Source organism: Spodoptera frugiperda, chromosome 18 (assembly GCF_023101765.2).
Source record: "Spodoptera frugiperda isolate SF20-4 chromosome 18, AGI-APGP_CSIRO_Sfru_2.0, whole genome shotgun sequence".
In the NCBI taxonomy this organism is placed as follows: Eukaryota; Metazoa; Arthropoda; class Insecta; order Lepidoptera; family Noctuidae; genus Spodoptera; species Spodoptera frugiperda.
The window spans coordinates 11,075,082-11,092,170 of NC_064229.1; the positions used below are offsets into that span (position 1 = coordinate 11,075,082).

The window sequence follows — 17,089 nt, forward strand, 5'->3', positions numbered from 1 at the left end:
ATGTATTTTATAAGATTGGGACTGTCTAGCAAAGAGTCTCGGCTTCGATTCCCAGTTCAGGCAAAATGTTATTGTGCGGTCAATCTATGTCAAACTATACTTATTTAGGTATATATAATGAGTCGCTTAGGGTGATTTTCCACCATGTGCTTTGCTACATTCCTGTGGATGCATTTGCCTTCCACCAATCATATTCATTGATACACAGAGCTTAGCACTGGTGGAACTTTCGGACTTCAGATATTTTTGTATGGAAAGATCAGAGATAGATGCGTGCTATGAATGTGTACTATGGATGACTTCCTTACTATTGATACATCGCATACTCAAGCTGCGCATCTCATCATATAGCTTAATATCAATGGAAACGATCACATACGAGTAGTTTCACAGCTTAGCTATTAAGTATTCTTAGTATTGTAGCTTGTAGCTTAATGCATTGCATCCATAACAAATGAAGATGAACACCAGAATCAATCCATAAACACAGTCACTAAACACTAGACAAATACCCGGAACTGTCGAACACTCACTATTATTAGATCTAGCATTAAATCTAGACCAGACCGAATAGTCACTAATTTCTTTAGACTTTAGCCCACGCATCTATCGCCTAGATTTAAGCTTAATGGCTTAGAGATTACGGCTTGAGACACGATTATTACATCTATTGTTATATTATAAGTATTACAATCAATATGGCAGCGTTTAGCATTATACTCGGCTAACTGCACAGACAGACAGAGTGTTATTTTGTTATACAACCCTGCTAATATACTAGCTACGTAATGCTTTAGGGTTGACTACAAAGATGTATAGGATTTGTCTGTTAAGAACGGTAATATGTCTGCTAATAAGTTTGATTATTATACTTTGAGGCAGTCAGTCTTTCTTTATGGTAGAGCTGATAAACGAGCAGACGGATCATTCTGATGGTAAGCCGCCGCCCATGGACACCCGAAACACCAGAAGCGTTACAAGTGCATTGCCGGCCTTTTGGGGGTTAGGAATTTAAGGGTTGTTGGAGAATCGGGGATTGGAAAGATTAGAAAGGGGGGTAATTGGGCCTCCGGTAACCTCACTCACACAACGCAAGCACCACTATTATTATCATATAGTGGTTGATATATATTTAATAGGAGGACTCCCTGGGACTATCATCAGTCTTTAATGTTTTCATGGTTGTATCTACTGTAGATCCTGGCTTACAGGAGTTGCAGAGGTATGGGAGGTTGTGGCGGGCTTGTTCCATAAAAATATATTTATTAATTAAACAATTCATTCATTGAATTTTCCCTAAATTTCAAAGAATTGTGATAAACTATAGAAGGCCTATCACCACTTCTCCACATTAGGCATCCCTGAACATATCGCTATCAGCCAGTAATATAGGAACTGTGACATTTATGCGCATGCGGTCTGCGGTATTGTCAAGTTATGGCCGATCGCGATGTAACCGAGCATCTCTCTGTCTGTCTGTGCGCCGTATCTCTAGGAAGTTAGAAAACGTTGTAAACTTGCTTGGAAACGTATCTGATATGTGACATTAATAGTCAGGTTTATCAGGAACCTGAGGAACCTTTGAACTGGCCCCTTAGTATGACTTTGCTTTACGTTTAAAGTAATCAAAACTCATGATTTTCATTGAAGAAGGCGCTTCGATTGGTTGGTTTATTCGAGCCGATTTAGCAAACTCGTATTAAGAATACTAAAGGTTTAGGAGAAATGACAGTTGAAAGTCAAGCAGATAAGGGTTTTAGGGTTAAAGTAAATTTGTTGAACCTTAAAACGTATAATAGCTTTTGATCCTGGAAGGGGTAGGTCATTTGTTATGGTACCAATGAGTCCCATGTTCCATGCAATAGATGGTAAGCCTATAACCAGCCACAAATTCAGACTCTGCAGTCATAATACTCATTACATTGCTCATACATATTTAACCCTTCATATGAGACACAATGTGTTTTCTATTGTTGTCTTATATGTATACGAGAGGTTAATAAATAAATAAATGCATAAAAAAACGTATAATTACCAATTCACTTCACCTTGCATTAATTTATAGATAGAATTAAATCCAGTCACTACTAAAGTACACACATACATAGAAACATACATGATCGTACCAAATGTTATAACGTTCACACAACACATTAAAGAATCATTGTAAAATCATTAACTCACTGGACGATAATGATGATCTCAGGTTTAGACCGAAAGGTTCAAGGTTCGATGCCTGGTTAGAGCAATAAATATTGGAGGAGCACGATAAGGTATAAACAATCGATGTTCAGCTTACGGCTCTAATTGTATTCTGCGATAGAATCCTCGCTTGTACTCACGACTTAAGGTCTTAAGGTGGGTGTAGACTAGCGGATAAAAGACAAAATTAAATTATAACAACACATTATTCCACCGTTTTACACCATGGTCGGAAAAAAGGAGTTTTATTATTACCTGAAAGAATTTTAGAAGCGTAACTAATATAAAACTTTCTTTAATTAAACATACTTTGTGTTACCTATTAACTAACATATTGATTACTCCCCCTTTCCAATCCAACAACCCTTAAATTCCTAACACCAAAAAGACCGGAAACGCACTTGTAACGCCTCTGGTGTTTCGGGGTTCATCCATCAGCTCGTTAACAGGCTCATAACACAAAAAAAAAAAACAATCCAAATCGAAATCTTCAAATCATTTTCATTTCACTTTGATCTTGGCATTGGGAAAATAAACTACTTAGCTAATATTTAAAAAAAACATTTACAATATAAATATCCCACCTCAGTACAAAATATAAATAAATAGAATACAAAATATATTAAGTGATTATGTGTGTACTTATCCTAATCTCGACCTAGCGAAAGCCTGCGCTTGCGCAAGCGGTCATAAATCGAGCAGTTATCTGTATCGATCGGACCCTGTCGACACATCGTTATACTATGTGCGGAGTTACTAATGGTACTGCCTATTCACGGTTAAATCTAACTGTGGTTTAATGGTTAGATTGAAACGGTTTCTTGTTCTCTTGTCTGTATCCCCCCAAAAAAGAAAATTAAGAAAACTGGAGTTTTGCATTCGCTTTCGCATTTCGGACCTTTAAACTTTACACCAATTGTTCTTGAAAGCTTATGTAAAGCAACAAATAAATAAAAAAAATATATCCCATACTATTCTAACCCTGTAATGAAAAATTAAAACAAATACGAATTTCTTCACAATTGAATTGTATGCACGGGTCGCGCGGGGTGGCTGCCGTACAACGTGTAGCGAGTTCGATTCTCGCGCGGAGCAAGTCTTTGTGTGGTCCACAAATTTTTATTTAGGGACTGGGTGTTATGTGTGAAAATTTATGTTTGTAAACGCAACCACAATACAGGAGAAAACTCAAGTGTGGGGCAAGGTTTAAGAAAAAAATATTTCCAATTTTCTGATTAACTCTTTCGAAAAATTACAAAATAGTCACCAACATCACTTATACGTACTTATGCCAATAATCATTGATAATGATTCAATCAGACCCAATTACTGTCGGACACACATACGTTACGTTACAATACAATATTATTACATTACTGCCGTCAAAGGTGATCTTTGACATCGGCAAGTAATGACATTTCTTATTCACGTATTAACAAATACAGCGTGTTATAAAAATGTTGATCAGTTCCTATACACTATTGGTGTATTTGTAGGTAGGTATAACATCATCAATAACAATAATAGCCCGTGAAACTCAACTCCTGGCTAATCCAGCAGTTGTGGTGGGTTCTTCGAGATCAATTAAGGACCCTTTCGGGCAAGCAACGTACATACTTAATACTCGTATGTATGTCTTTTTTAAATTAGGTACATATATTGACTCTCACATAATAGAAGAAAAGTGCGTTTTTAATATTTTCAACTACCCTAATATTTTTAACTACTCACAACATCCTATATAGACGCGACTGTATAAAACATGTACCTTATTACCTTTACCATAGAAGAGAAAGTCGAAACAACATTATTTAGATGCCACCACATGTCGTGAACTATTGTTAGGACGTCTACAGTACATTGGAACTACTTTTAATATTTTTATATTTGACACCGCAGTAGGTAACAGCAATGGTAAAGTTATTGAAGTGTTTAGCTTCTATTTTTCGAGTGCGTTACTATTTCAATTGTGAGAAAGCCATGCTTCGGCACGAATGAGTCAGCTCGACCGGAGTGGTATCACGGCCTCACAGAAATTCGACGTGACACAACGCTTGCGTTTTTTGCGTTTGAACATCCACTACCCATAAACGACACCAAAACACTAACACTTCAATCATCTTCCCTATAAGTAGATAAGTGTTTTGACAATAAAAACACCAGATTTCCAACAATATTTCATGAAATAATAAAGACAAGGACATACTGCCCCCAGACTTTGTCGCCCTGGGCCATCGACCCATCTCGCCCCCCCTAACGCCGGCACTGACTGAAGTCATCTGTAGTCTGTAAGACAAGTTTCATTGCTCGTAGCATAGGTCACAACTGTCATTCATTTTAGTATAACTGGAGGGCAAATATAGACACTGAATTGTTACTAAGTGTTGCCAAGCCCTAAGGCAAGACCACCTTCCTTATTTAGCAATACTAAACCGTAATATACCCAAAGCTAGTGTTATGATCTAGCACTTACACACTTAAAGTCCTATGTCCCCTAGATGGGGCAGAGGACGACCACGGAGGTCCTCCATCTCAATCGGTCTTGAGTTTCCCGCTTCAGCTCGCTCCACGTCATTCCGATGCTCGCCGCTTCTGCTTGATCAAGTTATTATAATCTCGCATTTTTCTAAACCGTCAGTATCTGTAGTCAAATCGTTTACGGTAAGCAGATAGATAAAAAAATAATGTCATGCTTAGAAGGTTTGTTACAATATCCGATAAGTATTTATGCCAATTATTTTGATATTAAAAGTAGAACTTCATAATTTCTATTGTTTTCTAGTACCTATCTCACTACTTTTTATCCTACAAAGGGCTAATCTGGTGAAACGTTACGTTTGAAAGTACACCCAATTTTCACCACTTTTATTATTAACCCCACGTAATAAAGGCAATCAACTTTCTTTACTATCATTTAGCAATTGTTATCTCTCAATTATATACTAAAAGACCTGTTCATTGTTATTTAAATTCGTCTAAACTCGACATGTCTCCATTACGGCCTAACAAAACGCTTTCTTATATCATTAACAAGTTAAATCTTAGACAAACAGACGCCCACTATAAGCCACTTACAGCTCGCACTATTGTTCCGTTCTACATATCGATATCGATACGCGGCACATCTCTATTCTCTCGTGCTATACGAGTCATCGATCACATCGATACTTTCACTCTCTAGTTAGTGCACTATGCGAGATTAGGGTGTGGTTAAAGGAACATAGAAAAGGCGGATTCAAACTTATACTGTTGGGTGGAGACCGCACACCCTGTTATGTTAGTAAATCAAATAGGGGAAGGTAAGTAGGTACATCAGTCACCTCTACTTCTCCCATGGGTGTTATTAGATCCGACTAAGGGATAACACATTTGACAGAGACCGGGAAACGGCGCTCTCTGATTAACCTTTTAGACTGCGATTAGAGATTTTATACGGTACGGGTTTATATACGGCATATATACTTGACGGCAAACATGGAGATTACAGGCTAACACTCGAATAAAGTAGGTACCTAATAAGAGGCACCCATAACTAGAAATTCTGAGGTTCATTCTTCGTTTCAAAAGTGCCTAATTTGGGATTAATTGAAATAAATGCTTTGACTTACGGTGTAACTCGCGGCCATATTGAAATCGCTGTTCCACCACCACTAAATCCCCAACCTAACAAGATACCGCGAATCGTGAATCACCGCGGGATCCCCGCGACCACGATGTACATGGTACATTAGAAAGCAGGTTCCATTGTGTGGCAGCCATTATTCATAGCCACACTTGTACCGAACACATTGTACACCTCCATGACAATTACTGAACTAATCGTGTTATTGTAATACGTATGTAGGTGGAAGATTATTGTGCGTCGATTTGTATGTATTAGTTTTTTAAGTTGACAATGTGTATGGTCTTGTTTGACGATCGTTGGAACGTCTGTGACAATGTCAGGGTAGTTGCTGCGTTGGATCCGATATGGTGGGGTCCAACCAAACCGGAACTGGTGTTAACAGTTTTATGTATTAAATTAGTTCTTTATAGTTTTCGCTTTTAATTTGGCACAGAGCCCACGTTTACGCCCCCGCAGTCTGTCGCACTGTAACGCCTACCCTCATTTTCTTTTATATTTTATGTTATTTTTCCAAAATTGTACCATCTTTGAATTAACTAATAATAACGGTTTACTCACGTAAATAAATTGAGAAAAGCTTTAAACTGTGAAATGTTGAATATTCAATATTAAATATTTGTTTCAGGCTCATGTGATGGAGCACGTCGGACAGCACAACGTAGACAGGTACGAACAACCTACTCTTACAACAACATTACCCAAACCATTGTTAAAAAAAAAATGATTTGCCAATTTAAATACAGACTACCACAAGTGCTCGTGCACTTAACTTCAATACTTCAGGGTCTGATTTATTCGGTCTTTTCTAAAAATACTCAGTAACTGTCTCCAATGGAACTCATAGTTTGTCATATTGCTATACATCTTCTAGGAACCCACCATTTACAACCAAAATTTCCAAAAATTCTAGGACACGGAGTTATACGCCCCCTCGCCGAGTGTGGAGAGTCTGCAAGAGCTGGCGCAGGCGATGGGCGCGGCCGGCTTTGAGCACTACACCGAGGGCAAGGCACTGGTCAAGCGGCTCATACCCCCTGACAACCAGCCCGAGGATATTGTCGAGTATCAAGGTGAGAAAGACGAAATGATGCTTTATTTCCTCTTAAAACAAAGTCTTCTTTTGTATAACTTTTCTGTTTACCCGATCAGAAACAATTATTTGGTTATCTCCAGCCAGTTTCGAAAACGTAGATCGTCAACTATCGTAACCTATTTTTATAATGTTATTTTTCCAGGTGTGATCGGTAGAGCCGGTGTGGACTTCCCAGCGTTCCCCAACATTCCCCCCACCGGGTTCAACTGCAAGAACGTACCCACTGGATACTACGCCGACTTGGAAACCGATTGTCAGGTATATTCTGACTACTGTTTATAACTTACGATAGTAAATTGTTCAAAAACTTCCCCACAACTATAATTGTTCTTTATTAATTCCAGGTATTCCACATTTGTGACACATCCCGCAAGATCTCGTTCCTTTGTCCCAACGGCACCATCTTCAGCCAGTCGCACCTCATATGTGACTGGTGGTTCAAGGTGGACTGCGCCTCCGCCCCAGCACTCTACGAATCCAGCGCCGAGTACTACTCCAACGAACAGAAAAAGAGTCAGAAGATCACACAGAGCCTGAGCAAGAACCAGGACCTTCAGCAAATCGGCGCTGACACCAACATCAGGGCGGAGTCCAGGCGTACGCCAGTCAATGTGCCCAGCACGACTGAACGACTGCTCAGGAGCAGGCAGAGACCAACCGAGATCCCTAAAGCAACCGTGAAGACCTACCAAGCCTTGTTTACTGACAACTTCAACCCCACGCAAAGAACTGCCGCCACAACTGCCTTTGAACAAAGAAGAAAGAGTTTGGTTCAACTAATTTCCACGAACTTTGGTAATATCCCAGCAAGAACTACACAGCCCACTTACACGGAATCTCCAGTGTACAGAAGTACTCCTGACTACAGTTTGAAAGAGATGCAGGTTGCAGCTGAGACGGCGGCGTTTGCAAACAACAACAACCGACAGTATCTGCAGGACTTCCACAACAAGAACTACAGACCGTACCCAGTATACACGCCAAATGTTCCCGTCAAACCTAAAGCAAAATCTAATCCCAATTTGACAACTCTGTACGATTTCCGTGACAAATCGGCTCCGTCAACTGCAGAACCAACAACGACCAAACGGCCAACATTAATACCATACACCAAGAGTTACTCCACAATTATTGAAAAACAAGAACCTTACACCAGACCAGGAGTATCTCTACTCAAAGGTTTTCTGCAGAAGGAGAAGAACAAAACTTTGTCATTGACAACTACTACTGAGAAAGTTCAACAGGTTACCGCTAGGAGTGACAATCTTGAGACAGAAAAACCAGCAACTGGCAACACAAAGGACAATTTCGAATCGGCTACCAAGATCCCTCACACCACTAGAGCCGATGTTTACACCCAGACAGCATCATCTGACAGGTACGATGTATACTCCACCACTAACCACGCCACTCAGACTACCACGGAACCTTCCTACCAAGAACGTCGCGAAAGACTGATGAGAAAACTAAACTTGGACAGGTATGCACCTACTGCCACTGAACCCACTATCCCTACAACGAATACTGACAAATATTTCGGAGACCAGCCCAACAGGCCAGGTTTAGTCGTACCACCATCTCTAACACCAAAAACCTTACATAGCCTAGCGATCTATTACGCAACAGCTTTAGATAACTTGTCAACTACTCCAACTCCTGAAGAAGCAGAAACCGTGACACCTGCATTCGATGAATATGAGGCTATGGAGGAGGTACTACCAGCTCTATTCAGCCGTCAGACAATAAACAAATACAGCAACCTCTTTGGTCACCAAATGACCAATGCTGAACTGTTGGAAGAAATAAGGGAAGATCCTAATGGAACATACAACGAATTAGTAGAGGACCTGTCTGTCCAACAGAGTCAGAACCCAATTGCTACTTCTCCACAAATCAGGGAATTGGCTCAAGTCTTTACACACGCGTTATCTGCCTATCTACAAGACCCAGTTCAGTTCAGGAAGGTTCTGTCGGATATAAGACCAACTCATCCTTCGTTCGGCGACTTGTTGACGACGACTGAAGAATCTATTAACACTGAACCTACTACAACAGTAAACGAAGAAGACGATGAAATATTAGGTTTCTCAGACGATCATAAAGCTCTACCACCTGTATCAAACTTGCGAGAGCCGAAAGCTTTAGGCTTCCCTACGACATACCCGGTCACTGAGGAAACAACTACTCCTAGACCTGCCACTGAATACACAACCCCATCATACAACTCGTTTAGTTCTCTATCTACCGTCAGAAACCCATTCAGGTGCTGTGGAAGGATATCAGCGTCATACACATCGCCATCTACTCCAGCTGCCACAACACCATCGTATACCAACACAGTCGCCGTGAACGTCAATACTCTGGGCAGCCACCACAATGAACCTTCACCAACAACTGAAGCTGATTACTCAGTTCATAAGTATGGAGGTTTCCAGAATAATGCGTTGACTCTTAATGATTCACCATACGGAACAAATGCAGTTTCAACTGAAGGAAAACCATTAAGCGAATATGTTGAAGCTACTAACTTACCTACAGCATGGGGCATAGACCCATCAGCATCCACGACTAATGATTTTGAGAGCAAGAAGATTAAAGCCACTACAGAGCTTCCCCCTACAACATCTGTGTACTTTACGGAGACAGAAAGCGTAGAGTTGGAGAATGAAGAGGAATTGCAAAGAGCTCACAGTCAATCGTTCGCTGCGCCACAAGGAAACAGCATCCGCCATGGCAAACAAATAAACTTCGACGCTGAACCGATCAAAAAACCTGCCGAGGATCTCGAAGCTCCAACGATTCCTGATGATGATCTCACAACTGTGCAGACGACGACACAGCCAACTACTACTGCTAGAGTAACAGAAACCGAATCCTTCACCACCACACCGACTGCCTCCGAAGTCGTGTTCACTTCTCCTGACAGCGACAAGTCGATAAACCAGCAAAGTTGGTCCAGCACGGCATACGGTAACTGGCAAAGCACTGTGATAGACCCGATCACACTTAACGATGGCTTGAGCGCCACAGCGGTAGACCAAAACCAAGGACTATCAGAGAACACATATATTCCGAACACAGCAACTACTCCCACTGAGTATATCGCCACAGAGCAGACAGCCGCTCCAACAGTCAGCTTCGAAGTATCCACTCATGAAACTAAAGAATTTGAAAGACAAGGAAGGTTACTAAGGGATTCGTCTACAGAACCAGCACAAGATCTAACCACAATAACCGACACAGTGGTAGAAAAGGCCAAAGAAATCATGAACGCGACTACTACGGAGAAACTTATGAATGTTATGAAGAAAACGAAATCGAAGACGGTGAAGAGATTGATATTGCTTTTGATACAGACTTGTGATGATGACCATAACACTACCGCTGAAGCATCGAAGAAGGCTTTACTCGAAGCTTTAATGGCTGTTTCTCAGAAGGATATGGAAGACATTGCGAAGGAAGAAGAAACGACTGAGGTACCAACCACAGAGGCTAATGTACTCAGAAGAGCAGACAGAATAGAAAAGACAAGAGGAGACAGAAGAGGGAAGAGTTTAAACTTCGACCCTAGTGCAGTGAATTCTCTGTCAAATGTGGCACAGACTAGTACAACAACAGAGACTGCTAAAACGACAGAAGACTTGGAGGCGGCAGCTACAACTACGTTCAGTCCACTGAGAACTAACACTGCTAGTCGGAGAGGTATCAAGAAGTTCCACGTGAGGACCACGCCGGTGGAACCTAGGATCACGACTAAAACACCATTTGTAGATAGTCCCATAGCTGAGGCCAGGGTGGCAGGTCCTAGTGACACGAAGGCCACATCTGACACGAGAGCCTTAGAACTATTAAGGTCACTATACTCTATCGCGGCGCGGTGGGGTTGAGAATGTTCTAGAAACGTAAGGTCTTTGTTTTTATATTTAGGGTTGAGTCCAGTGCGACATTTTTTATTTTGTAAATTCGATGTTTTTAAGAGAATGAACGTTCCGATTTGTAACTTATCTTGTAAACAACCTAAGGCAAAAATTTTACATAATTTCTAAAGCAAAAAGAAATGAAATCACACTTTATTATATTAAGTTCAAATTATCCTGCACAAATCTGTCAAAATTATTGAAATACCTAATTATTTCACAAGAATAAGTTACAATCGAAACAAATCAAACGTAAAGTAATTCCAAACCCTAAATATAAATGTGTAAATGTGATTATGTAGATAGAATTTATTCGTTATCAACCTAAATTGGAGATCGTCAGTATTTTCAGCCACTAATCTGAAAATTATGATGTTTTAAATAGCTGTTAATAGAGCATTATGCACATGATATGATAAACTTAAAATACCATCTTTGATATTAAATTTTAAATAATAAATATCATAATCAGTTATTAAACAGTTGAACCCTTCGTGAAGGTTTACCAATATAAAATCCAGCCAACCTATACTCACTAACAATCACTACTAATAAATGATTGCCCAGAAACGATCCTAGAAAAATCATCCTACGGTCATACTTAATATAATTTACTATTTAAGTATAATTTTTGACGATAACAGATTAATAATTCAAATAATCATTATAATCATCAAATTAAATTTTAGAATACTCATTAAACAGCTCAAATAATATTCAACAAAATATCACAATGCGTGCATATTGCTCTACTAAGCAGCGTTTACCTTCTACCCTAGTAACTTATTACGTTTTGTTATTGAAGAAATTCGACTACATAGACTTACATATAGTATTGTAATTTATAAGCGATCTTATTGTTTAATTTTCCTATTTTTAGGGAAACGTACTAGGCTAGTATACTGAGTTACCTACAAAGCTATGTTTACGTTAATTATTATTATAAAACATTTCGTTAAAGCCACGACATTCTGTAATATACTTGTAAGTGGACTATCTTTAGATGTATTATATGTTAGATATGTTTTTTTAGTAAATTTTTGTATAAAAATATTTGTTGGTCTTTGTTTTACTAACCCTGCATACTACTCATGATTACCTAAGATGAAACGTCAAGTTAAATTGGCATGAAATACCTATACTTTTTTAAATTCTACAATTCCAATACAAAATACAGTACAGTAATAATAAAAAAAAACTACCAAAAAACCTTTAAATAGTTCTTTAATAATGTACAAATTAATGCACATATTTACATTACACTTATACAAGATAAAATCAACTCTATGTCCCAGACATAGGATCACTTCTTCTTTACGTTCCTGTTGACGTATTTCTCGATATCCTTCTCAGTGACTTTGTGTCCTGGTTTGAAGTAACTCTTGAGTTTCCTCTTCTTCTTCATCATCACCTTGGAGGCTGCGAGGGCACCACGACGCTGGAGGGACTCGAACCGGTCTCGGAGAAGGTTTGCTACAAAAATAGGTTTTATTTTAAAAGCTGTTAGGTTGAAATTCTATTTTTGACAGAGTTATATCACTGGCTAATCTAACAAATGTCATCTGGTAGTTGAAATCGAATAATATTTTATACAATTATGAGCATGATTAATTTACTTTTCTGTAATAGATAAAGTCAAAGCATTTATTCCAATTAATCCTTAATTAGGCATTTTTGAAACCTCAAATTGAATTGTCCATCAGTCTGTCTGTCAGTGAAGCTAGGTGCTTGTTCCAAATACATATTAGAAAGATATAAGATAAGAATACATTACTAAACTATACTTACTAGTAGACTGTATATTCCTCAAGTCTCCGCTCAGCTGCTTAGGGTCCACGAAGTCAGGTTCCTTGACCGGTGTCTTGTGAGCGCTGAGAGCGGGTAAAGCAGTAGCCTCAGTAGCAGCTCGCTTCTCTAAACGCTTCGCGCGTTCTTCTGCTTGCTTCTGTTCGCGGGTCTGGATTGTAGACTGGAGTTTACGGAGCCTGAAAGGATAAGTAAACATATTGTTGAAGATTTTTCTGGGTAGGATTTTAGTAATGATAGTTACTTGTGGTTTTAATAGGTGCAAGGGTGAAGAATATATCATTTTTGTACTCTCTTGCTGGTTCATCTGGGCACGTCTGCCGCATGTCAAACGAGTGGTGGGCAAAACTCACTACTGAGTGAACCCTGCTCAACGCCCACAGACGTCGCAGCAAACACAAAAAGAGATGGCGAAACAAACTCGACATCTATGACATTGGCTGCAAAAGCTTTACAAAGAGAAGAGTGGAAGGAGGGTGTGGAGTGGGGCGGCCTTTGCCCTGCAGTGGGATCATAGCTGAAATCTAAATCTTGCTGGTACGGATCTATTATGATGGGCATTACATTGCTACAGGAGACATTGTGTAACATAGTGGACAATCTATTGACCAAAAATACTAGCCTAATGTTAGACTAGACAGAAGTCCTATCAGCTGATAGGACTTCTTCTTCTAGCGCAGAAACTTGACCCATTTTATAAGACTTTAAATGGTTTCAATGACATTATCTCAGAGGATCGAAGCTAAATACCTAGTCACAAAATCAAAAGCTAACTCACCTATAAAGATCAGTAATCTTCTTCTTGTCAATCTTCTCCCGCTTCAGTCTCTCTTTCTCCTCCAATCTCTCTCGTTGTTTCCTTCTGGCTTTGTGGTCCTTCTTCTTGTTCTTGACTGGAGGATTCACTGCCTTGTACTCATTGTCTGTCTCGGAGCCCGAGTCATTGGCTGGGTTGTGAGGCTGAGGCAGGCCGGCACTCATCTCTTCTCGCCATTGGTTCTGGGAAGATGGGGATGAGTTAAAATGGGTGAATTATGTTGAATGATGTGTTTGTGGTTTGAGATCTTACTATAGGATTATAGAACAGTAAACCGCAATGGACTGGCGGCTTATTAATGAATGATACAAATATAAACTAAAATTAAATTTTATACCTGATTCCCCAACAACCCTGAAATTCCTAACCCCAAAAAGGCCCACAACGCACCTTGTACGTCCTCTAGTGTTTCGGGGGTCCATGGGCGGTAGTGATAGCTTATATTATAAAAAACATTGGTGTAGGGACACTCACATACACACTTATGTAAACATTGTGCATGGCTGTGTGTGTGGGGCGTCATATCATGTTCCTATGCCTTTCTTAAATATAAAACTCTGATTTAGTCTTCGCGTAACGGTGTACCGGGTTGGACTTTTATGTAATAATTATTTGTATCCTTGGTGAACAATATAATATTTTATTCGGGAATTGAACTTTTATTCATCTCAATATATATATCATACATCGAACCTAAATTGGTTTTCCCAAGTTCCAGATCCCAGATTCATTTTCCTCCGTATAATAAACCTCTACTCACTAATACAAAACGTTTTATTTTTAAAACAAGACATAATTGACTGCATGGTTAGTGCGATGGCTTAGCAGCCGGCTCCCAAGTAACTTGTACCGGGTTCGATTCACGCACGAAGCAACTCTTTGTGTGATCCACAAATTGTTGTTTCGGGTCTGGGTGTCATGTGTATGTTTGTAAACGCACCCATGACACAAGAGAAAGACCTAGTGCGGGGGCGACATTAAAAAAGCAACATACCTCCTTCTCCTGTTGCGTGACGCGGCGGAACATGCCGGTGGTGACTCGGTTGAGGTGTGCCTCGCGCTTCATCATCTTCATCTCGTGCTGGCCCACCTGCTGCAGCAGCTCTTGATGTTCCTGGAGTAAGGCAACGTTGGATGTTAGTATACATAAAAGATCAGAAAATAAAAGGTGCAGGAATAGTGCGACGTCACACGTCTGCACAGGCTCATGATAAAGAGTCCCTCTGTGACTCAAAACTAGAAAAGCTTTTTCTCCAGACATTTACGTGAATAAACCATTATTTTAAGTTAAAAGCTTAAAGTCTTTGAGGCTCTTGATCTTAATAGCTGTCAAGAAATCTAATTTTAGAGATTAAGTATTGAACACCTACATTAGCACCGATAAACAAAACTGTATTATTAGCTCATTTACCATATTATAGCTCTTCAAATAATTTCGATACTAACCTGGTACGAAGGATTATAACTGACTCCTGGATGAGGAGCTTCCACCGCAGCCCTGGTGACCACAGTCTTGGCTAGCGGCGGCTTGGGCCGGAGTCTCTGTGTTGGTAGCACGTTGTGCAGCTGTGCTTCTGGGGATATGAACTCATCCACCAAGGTTTCTGGTATACCTTTGGATTCTGGTACTGTGGAAGAAATTTTGTCATATTGATGGGGAGAACTAAGTATTTGTCTTTCAATGAAGGAGCACTAATCAATTGAATAAATAAATAAATAATTAGACATGTTAAGGATCAAACTAAATGTGTTATCATAGCAATCTAGCCTCACTTATATGCAATAAAAATCTGTTACACATCATACACACTCCAGTATATTTTTAGAAACTATTGTTATGGCTTCACCAAAAATTGTTCTTTTATCTGTAATCTTTTGTTGGACTATAATCAGATGTGTTGAGCTTAGATGTGTCTTTTGAGTGCAACAGGCCAATGCCTGGTGTCACTTATATTATAAGGTGTTGTCCACAATTAACCTTTTCACAATTTTATCAGAGCTTTGGTAACATGACAGCAAAATCACACACTAACTGAATTAACTATGGAAACCCTATACAAAATGCGACTAGATCAAGTCAAGATATTTTATTACTTAATTCACTGATTCACTACTCTTATACTTTTTCAGAAGCTACTTACAATCCTGTCCCCAAAGGTCCTTGCTGAAGTTCTGTCTAACTTGCTTAGCCTTCCTCTTCTTGTCTCTAGCCAATTGCCTGTTCTTTTTAGCTTCTTGCAACTTCTTCTCAAACACTCCTTTCTCTTCCAACTTCTTTTGTTTCAATTTGCTCAAAGCTGTTGGTTTAAATCCAATCGGATTTACATGGTTGCGTTTTGCATTTGGGTCTTGTACCTGTAAGATAAATTTTATATTTAAAAACATTTCCTAATTATATTGTTTATTAACAAATATTAACAATGAATGTAGCTTCATTAATGCAATAACAAATATTATCGAAACCTAATTTAGTTCTAGACAAAAATGTTTAAGTTCGAAATATAAAGAGATTTTCTAGGGACCTCAGAGGTTTGAATTATCAAAGATTTGACAAGAGTCGACTATATTTGTTTTTGTTTTAAATATGTATTCTAACTTCTAATTCTTCTAAGATAATGTAAACTTCATGCAGCTATGCTTGTTGTTGTGTCAATTTTGCATTAGTTGTTATGATTCTCCTAATATGAATAAATTAAGTATATTCTGTTACCTGAATTTACTAAAACAGTTATGTCAATAGTACAAAATTGATATAAAGTATTTAATAAGATAGCTTACCTTAGAAGTGGGCAATAAAACTTCAAAACATTTTGGCAATTCCTTCAGCTTGGCCCGCTTCTGTAGTTTGTGTGAGATTGGCTTCTTGTCCTCGACCTCATCGTTGTCGCCTGCAGTGTCTACCACGAACAGCTCACTGTCTGGCTTCGTCTCAAACTTACTGCAAAATTTGCACGCAAATGTTACGAAATATGAAGCAATGCAATGTTTTATGAATTTCTACTACTACTACGACTACTGCTAAAATGTATTGTTTTACAGCATGATATTATTTAGCATATAAAACGTAATACTTTTCCAGCGGTGCGGTAATTTATGAGAGAATATTCAGGCAGTATATGGCATTTTAAAAGGGAAGTAATTGTCTAATTACATATACTTAGCAGTTCTATATCAAGTATTTGCGCTTGCTATAGAAGATTCCACAATAAAACTACTCAAATAATGTATTATTAGGACAATTTTAACAGAAATAAACACAAAAATAGTTGAGCACATGATGTAAACATAACCTCACCCCAATCGCTCTTCCAATCTCTGATCTTCTAAGAACTCCTCGACATCACGGATATCACTGTATTTTCCCCACGCCTTCTTATTCTTCTTTGAAACACGCTTCTTCTTCTTAACGACAGACATTTTTAAATAATTATTTAATATTTCTCTGCTAACATGTGTTGACGCAGACGTCTGTCACGTTTTGAAAGGAACGTTCCGTTAATCACAACACGTTACATGGAACGTCAACTTTAAATCTGATCGCTTACTATCTTTACTTATGTTTACTGTCATTTCATTCTTTTCTGGATTTAATATTTTATACATCTTTAAATAAGGCAATAATCTGAGAG

The 17,089-nt window shown here is 38.9% G+C and overlaps 2 protein-coding genes across 3 annotated transcripts in view; one reads left to right on the top strand and one right to left on the bottom strand.

The window, feature by feature from the left end:
- Positions 1 to 11,890, top strand: part of LOC118278119 (mucin-3A) — a 71,056-nt gene extending 59,166 nt beyond the window's left edge. For both annotated transcript variants that reach the window (XM_035597195.2, XM_035597196.2), the window contains exons 5-8: positions 6,453 to 6,493; positions 6,738 to 6,897; positions 7,063 to 7,178; positions 7,265 to 11,890. In XM_035597195.2, the coding sequence (XP_035453088.2) occupies positions 6,453 to 6,493; positions 6,738 to 6,897; positions 7,063 to 7,178; positions 7,265 to 10,807 (3,860 nt within the window). In that variant the 3' untranslated portion in view covers positions 10,808 to 11,890. The remainder of the gene's footprint in view (positions 1 to 6,452; positions 6,494 to 6,737; positions 6,898 to 7,062; positions 7,179 to 7,264) is intronic.
- Positions 11,891 to 12,044: 154 nt separating this feature from the next.
- Positions 12,045 to 16,951, bottom strand: LOC118278175 (ribosome biogenesis protein NOP53). Its single transcript, XM_035597276.2, has 8 exons — positions 16,756 to 16,951; positions 16,239 to 16,398; positions 15,602 to 15,815; positions 14,907 to 15,088; positions 14,455 to 14,574; positions 13,422 to 13,642; positions 12,626 to 12,822; positions 12,045 to 12,310 (listed from the first exon to the last, which is right to left on the bottom strand). The coding sequence occupies exons 1-8, from the start codon at positions 16,875 to 16,877 to the stop codon at positions 12,141 to 12,143; spliced, it is 1,386 nt and encodes a 461-aa protein (XP_035453169.1). The 5' UTR covers positions 16,878 to 16,951; the 3' UTR covers positions 12,045 to 12,140.
- Positions 16,952 to 17,089: the final 138 nt, after the last annotated feature.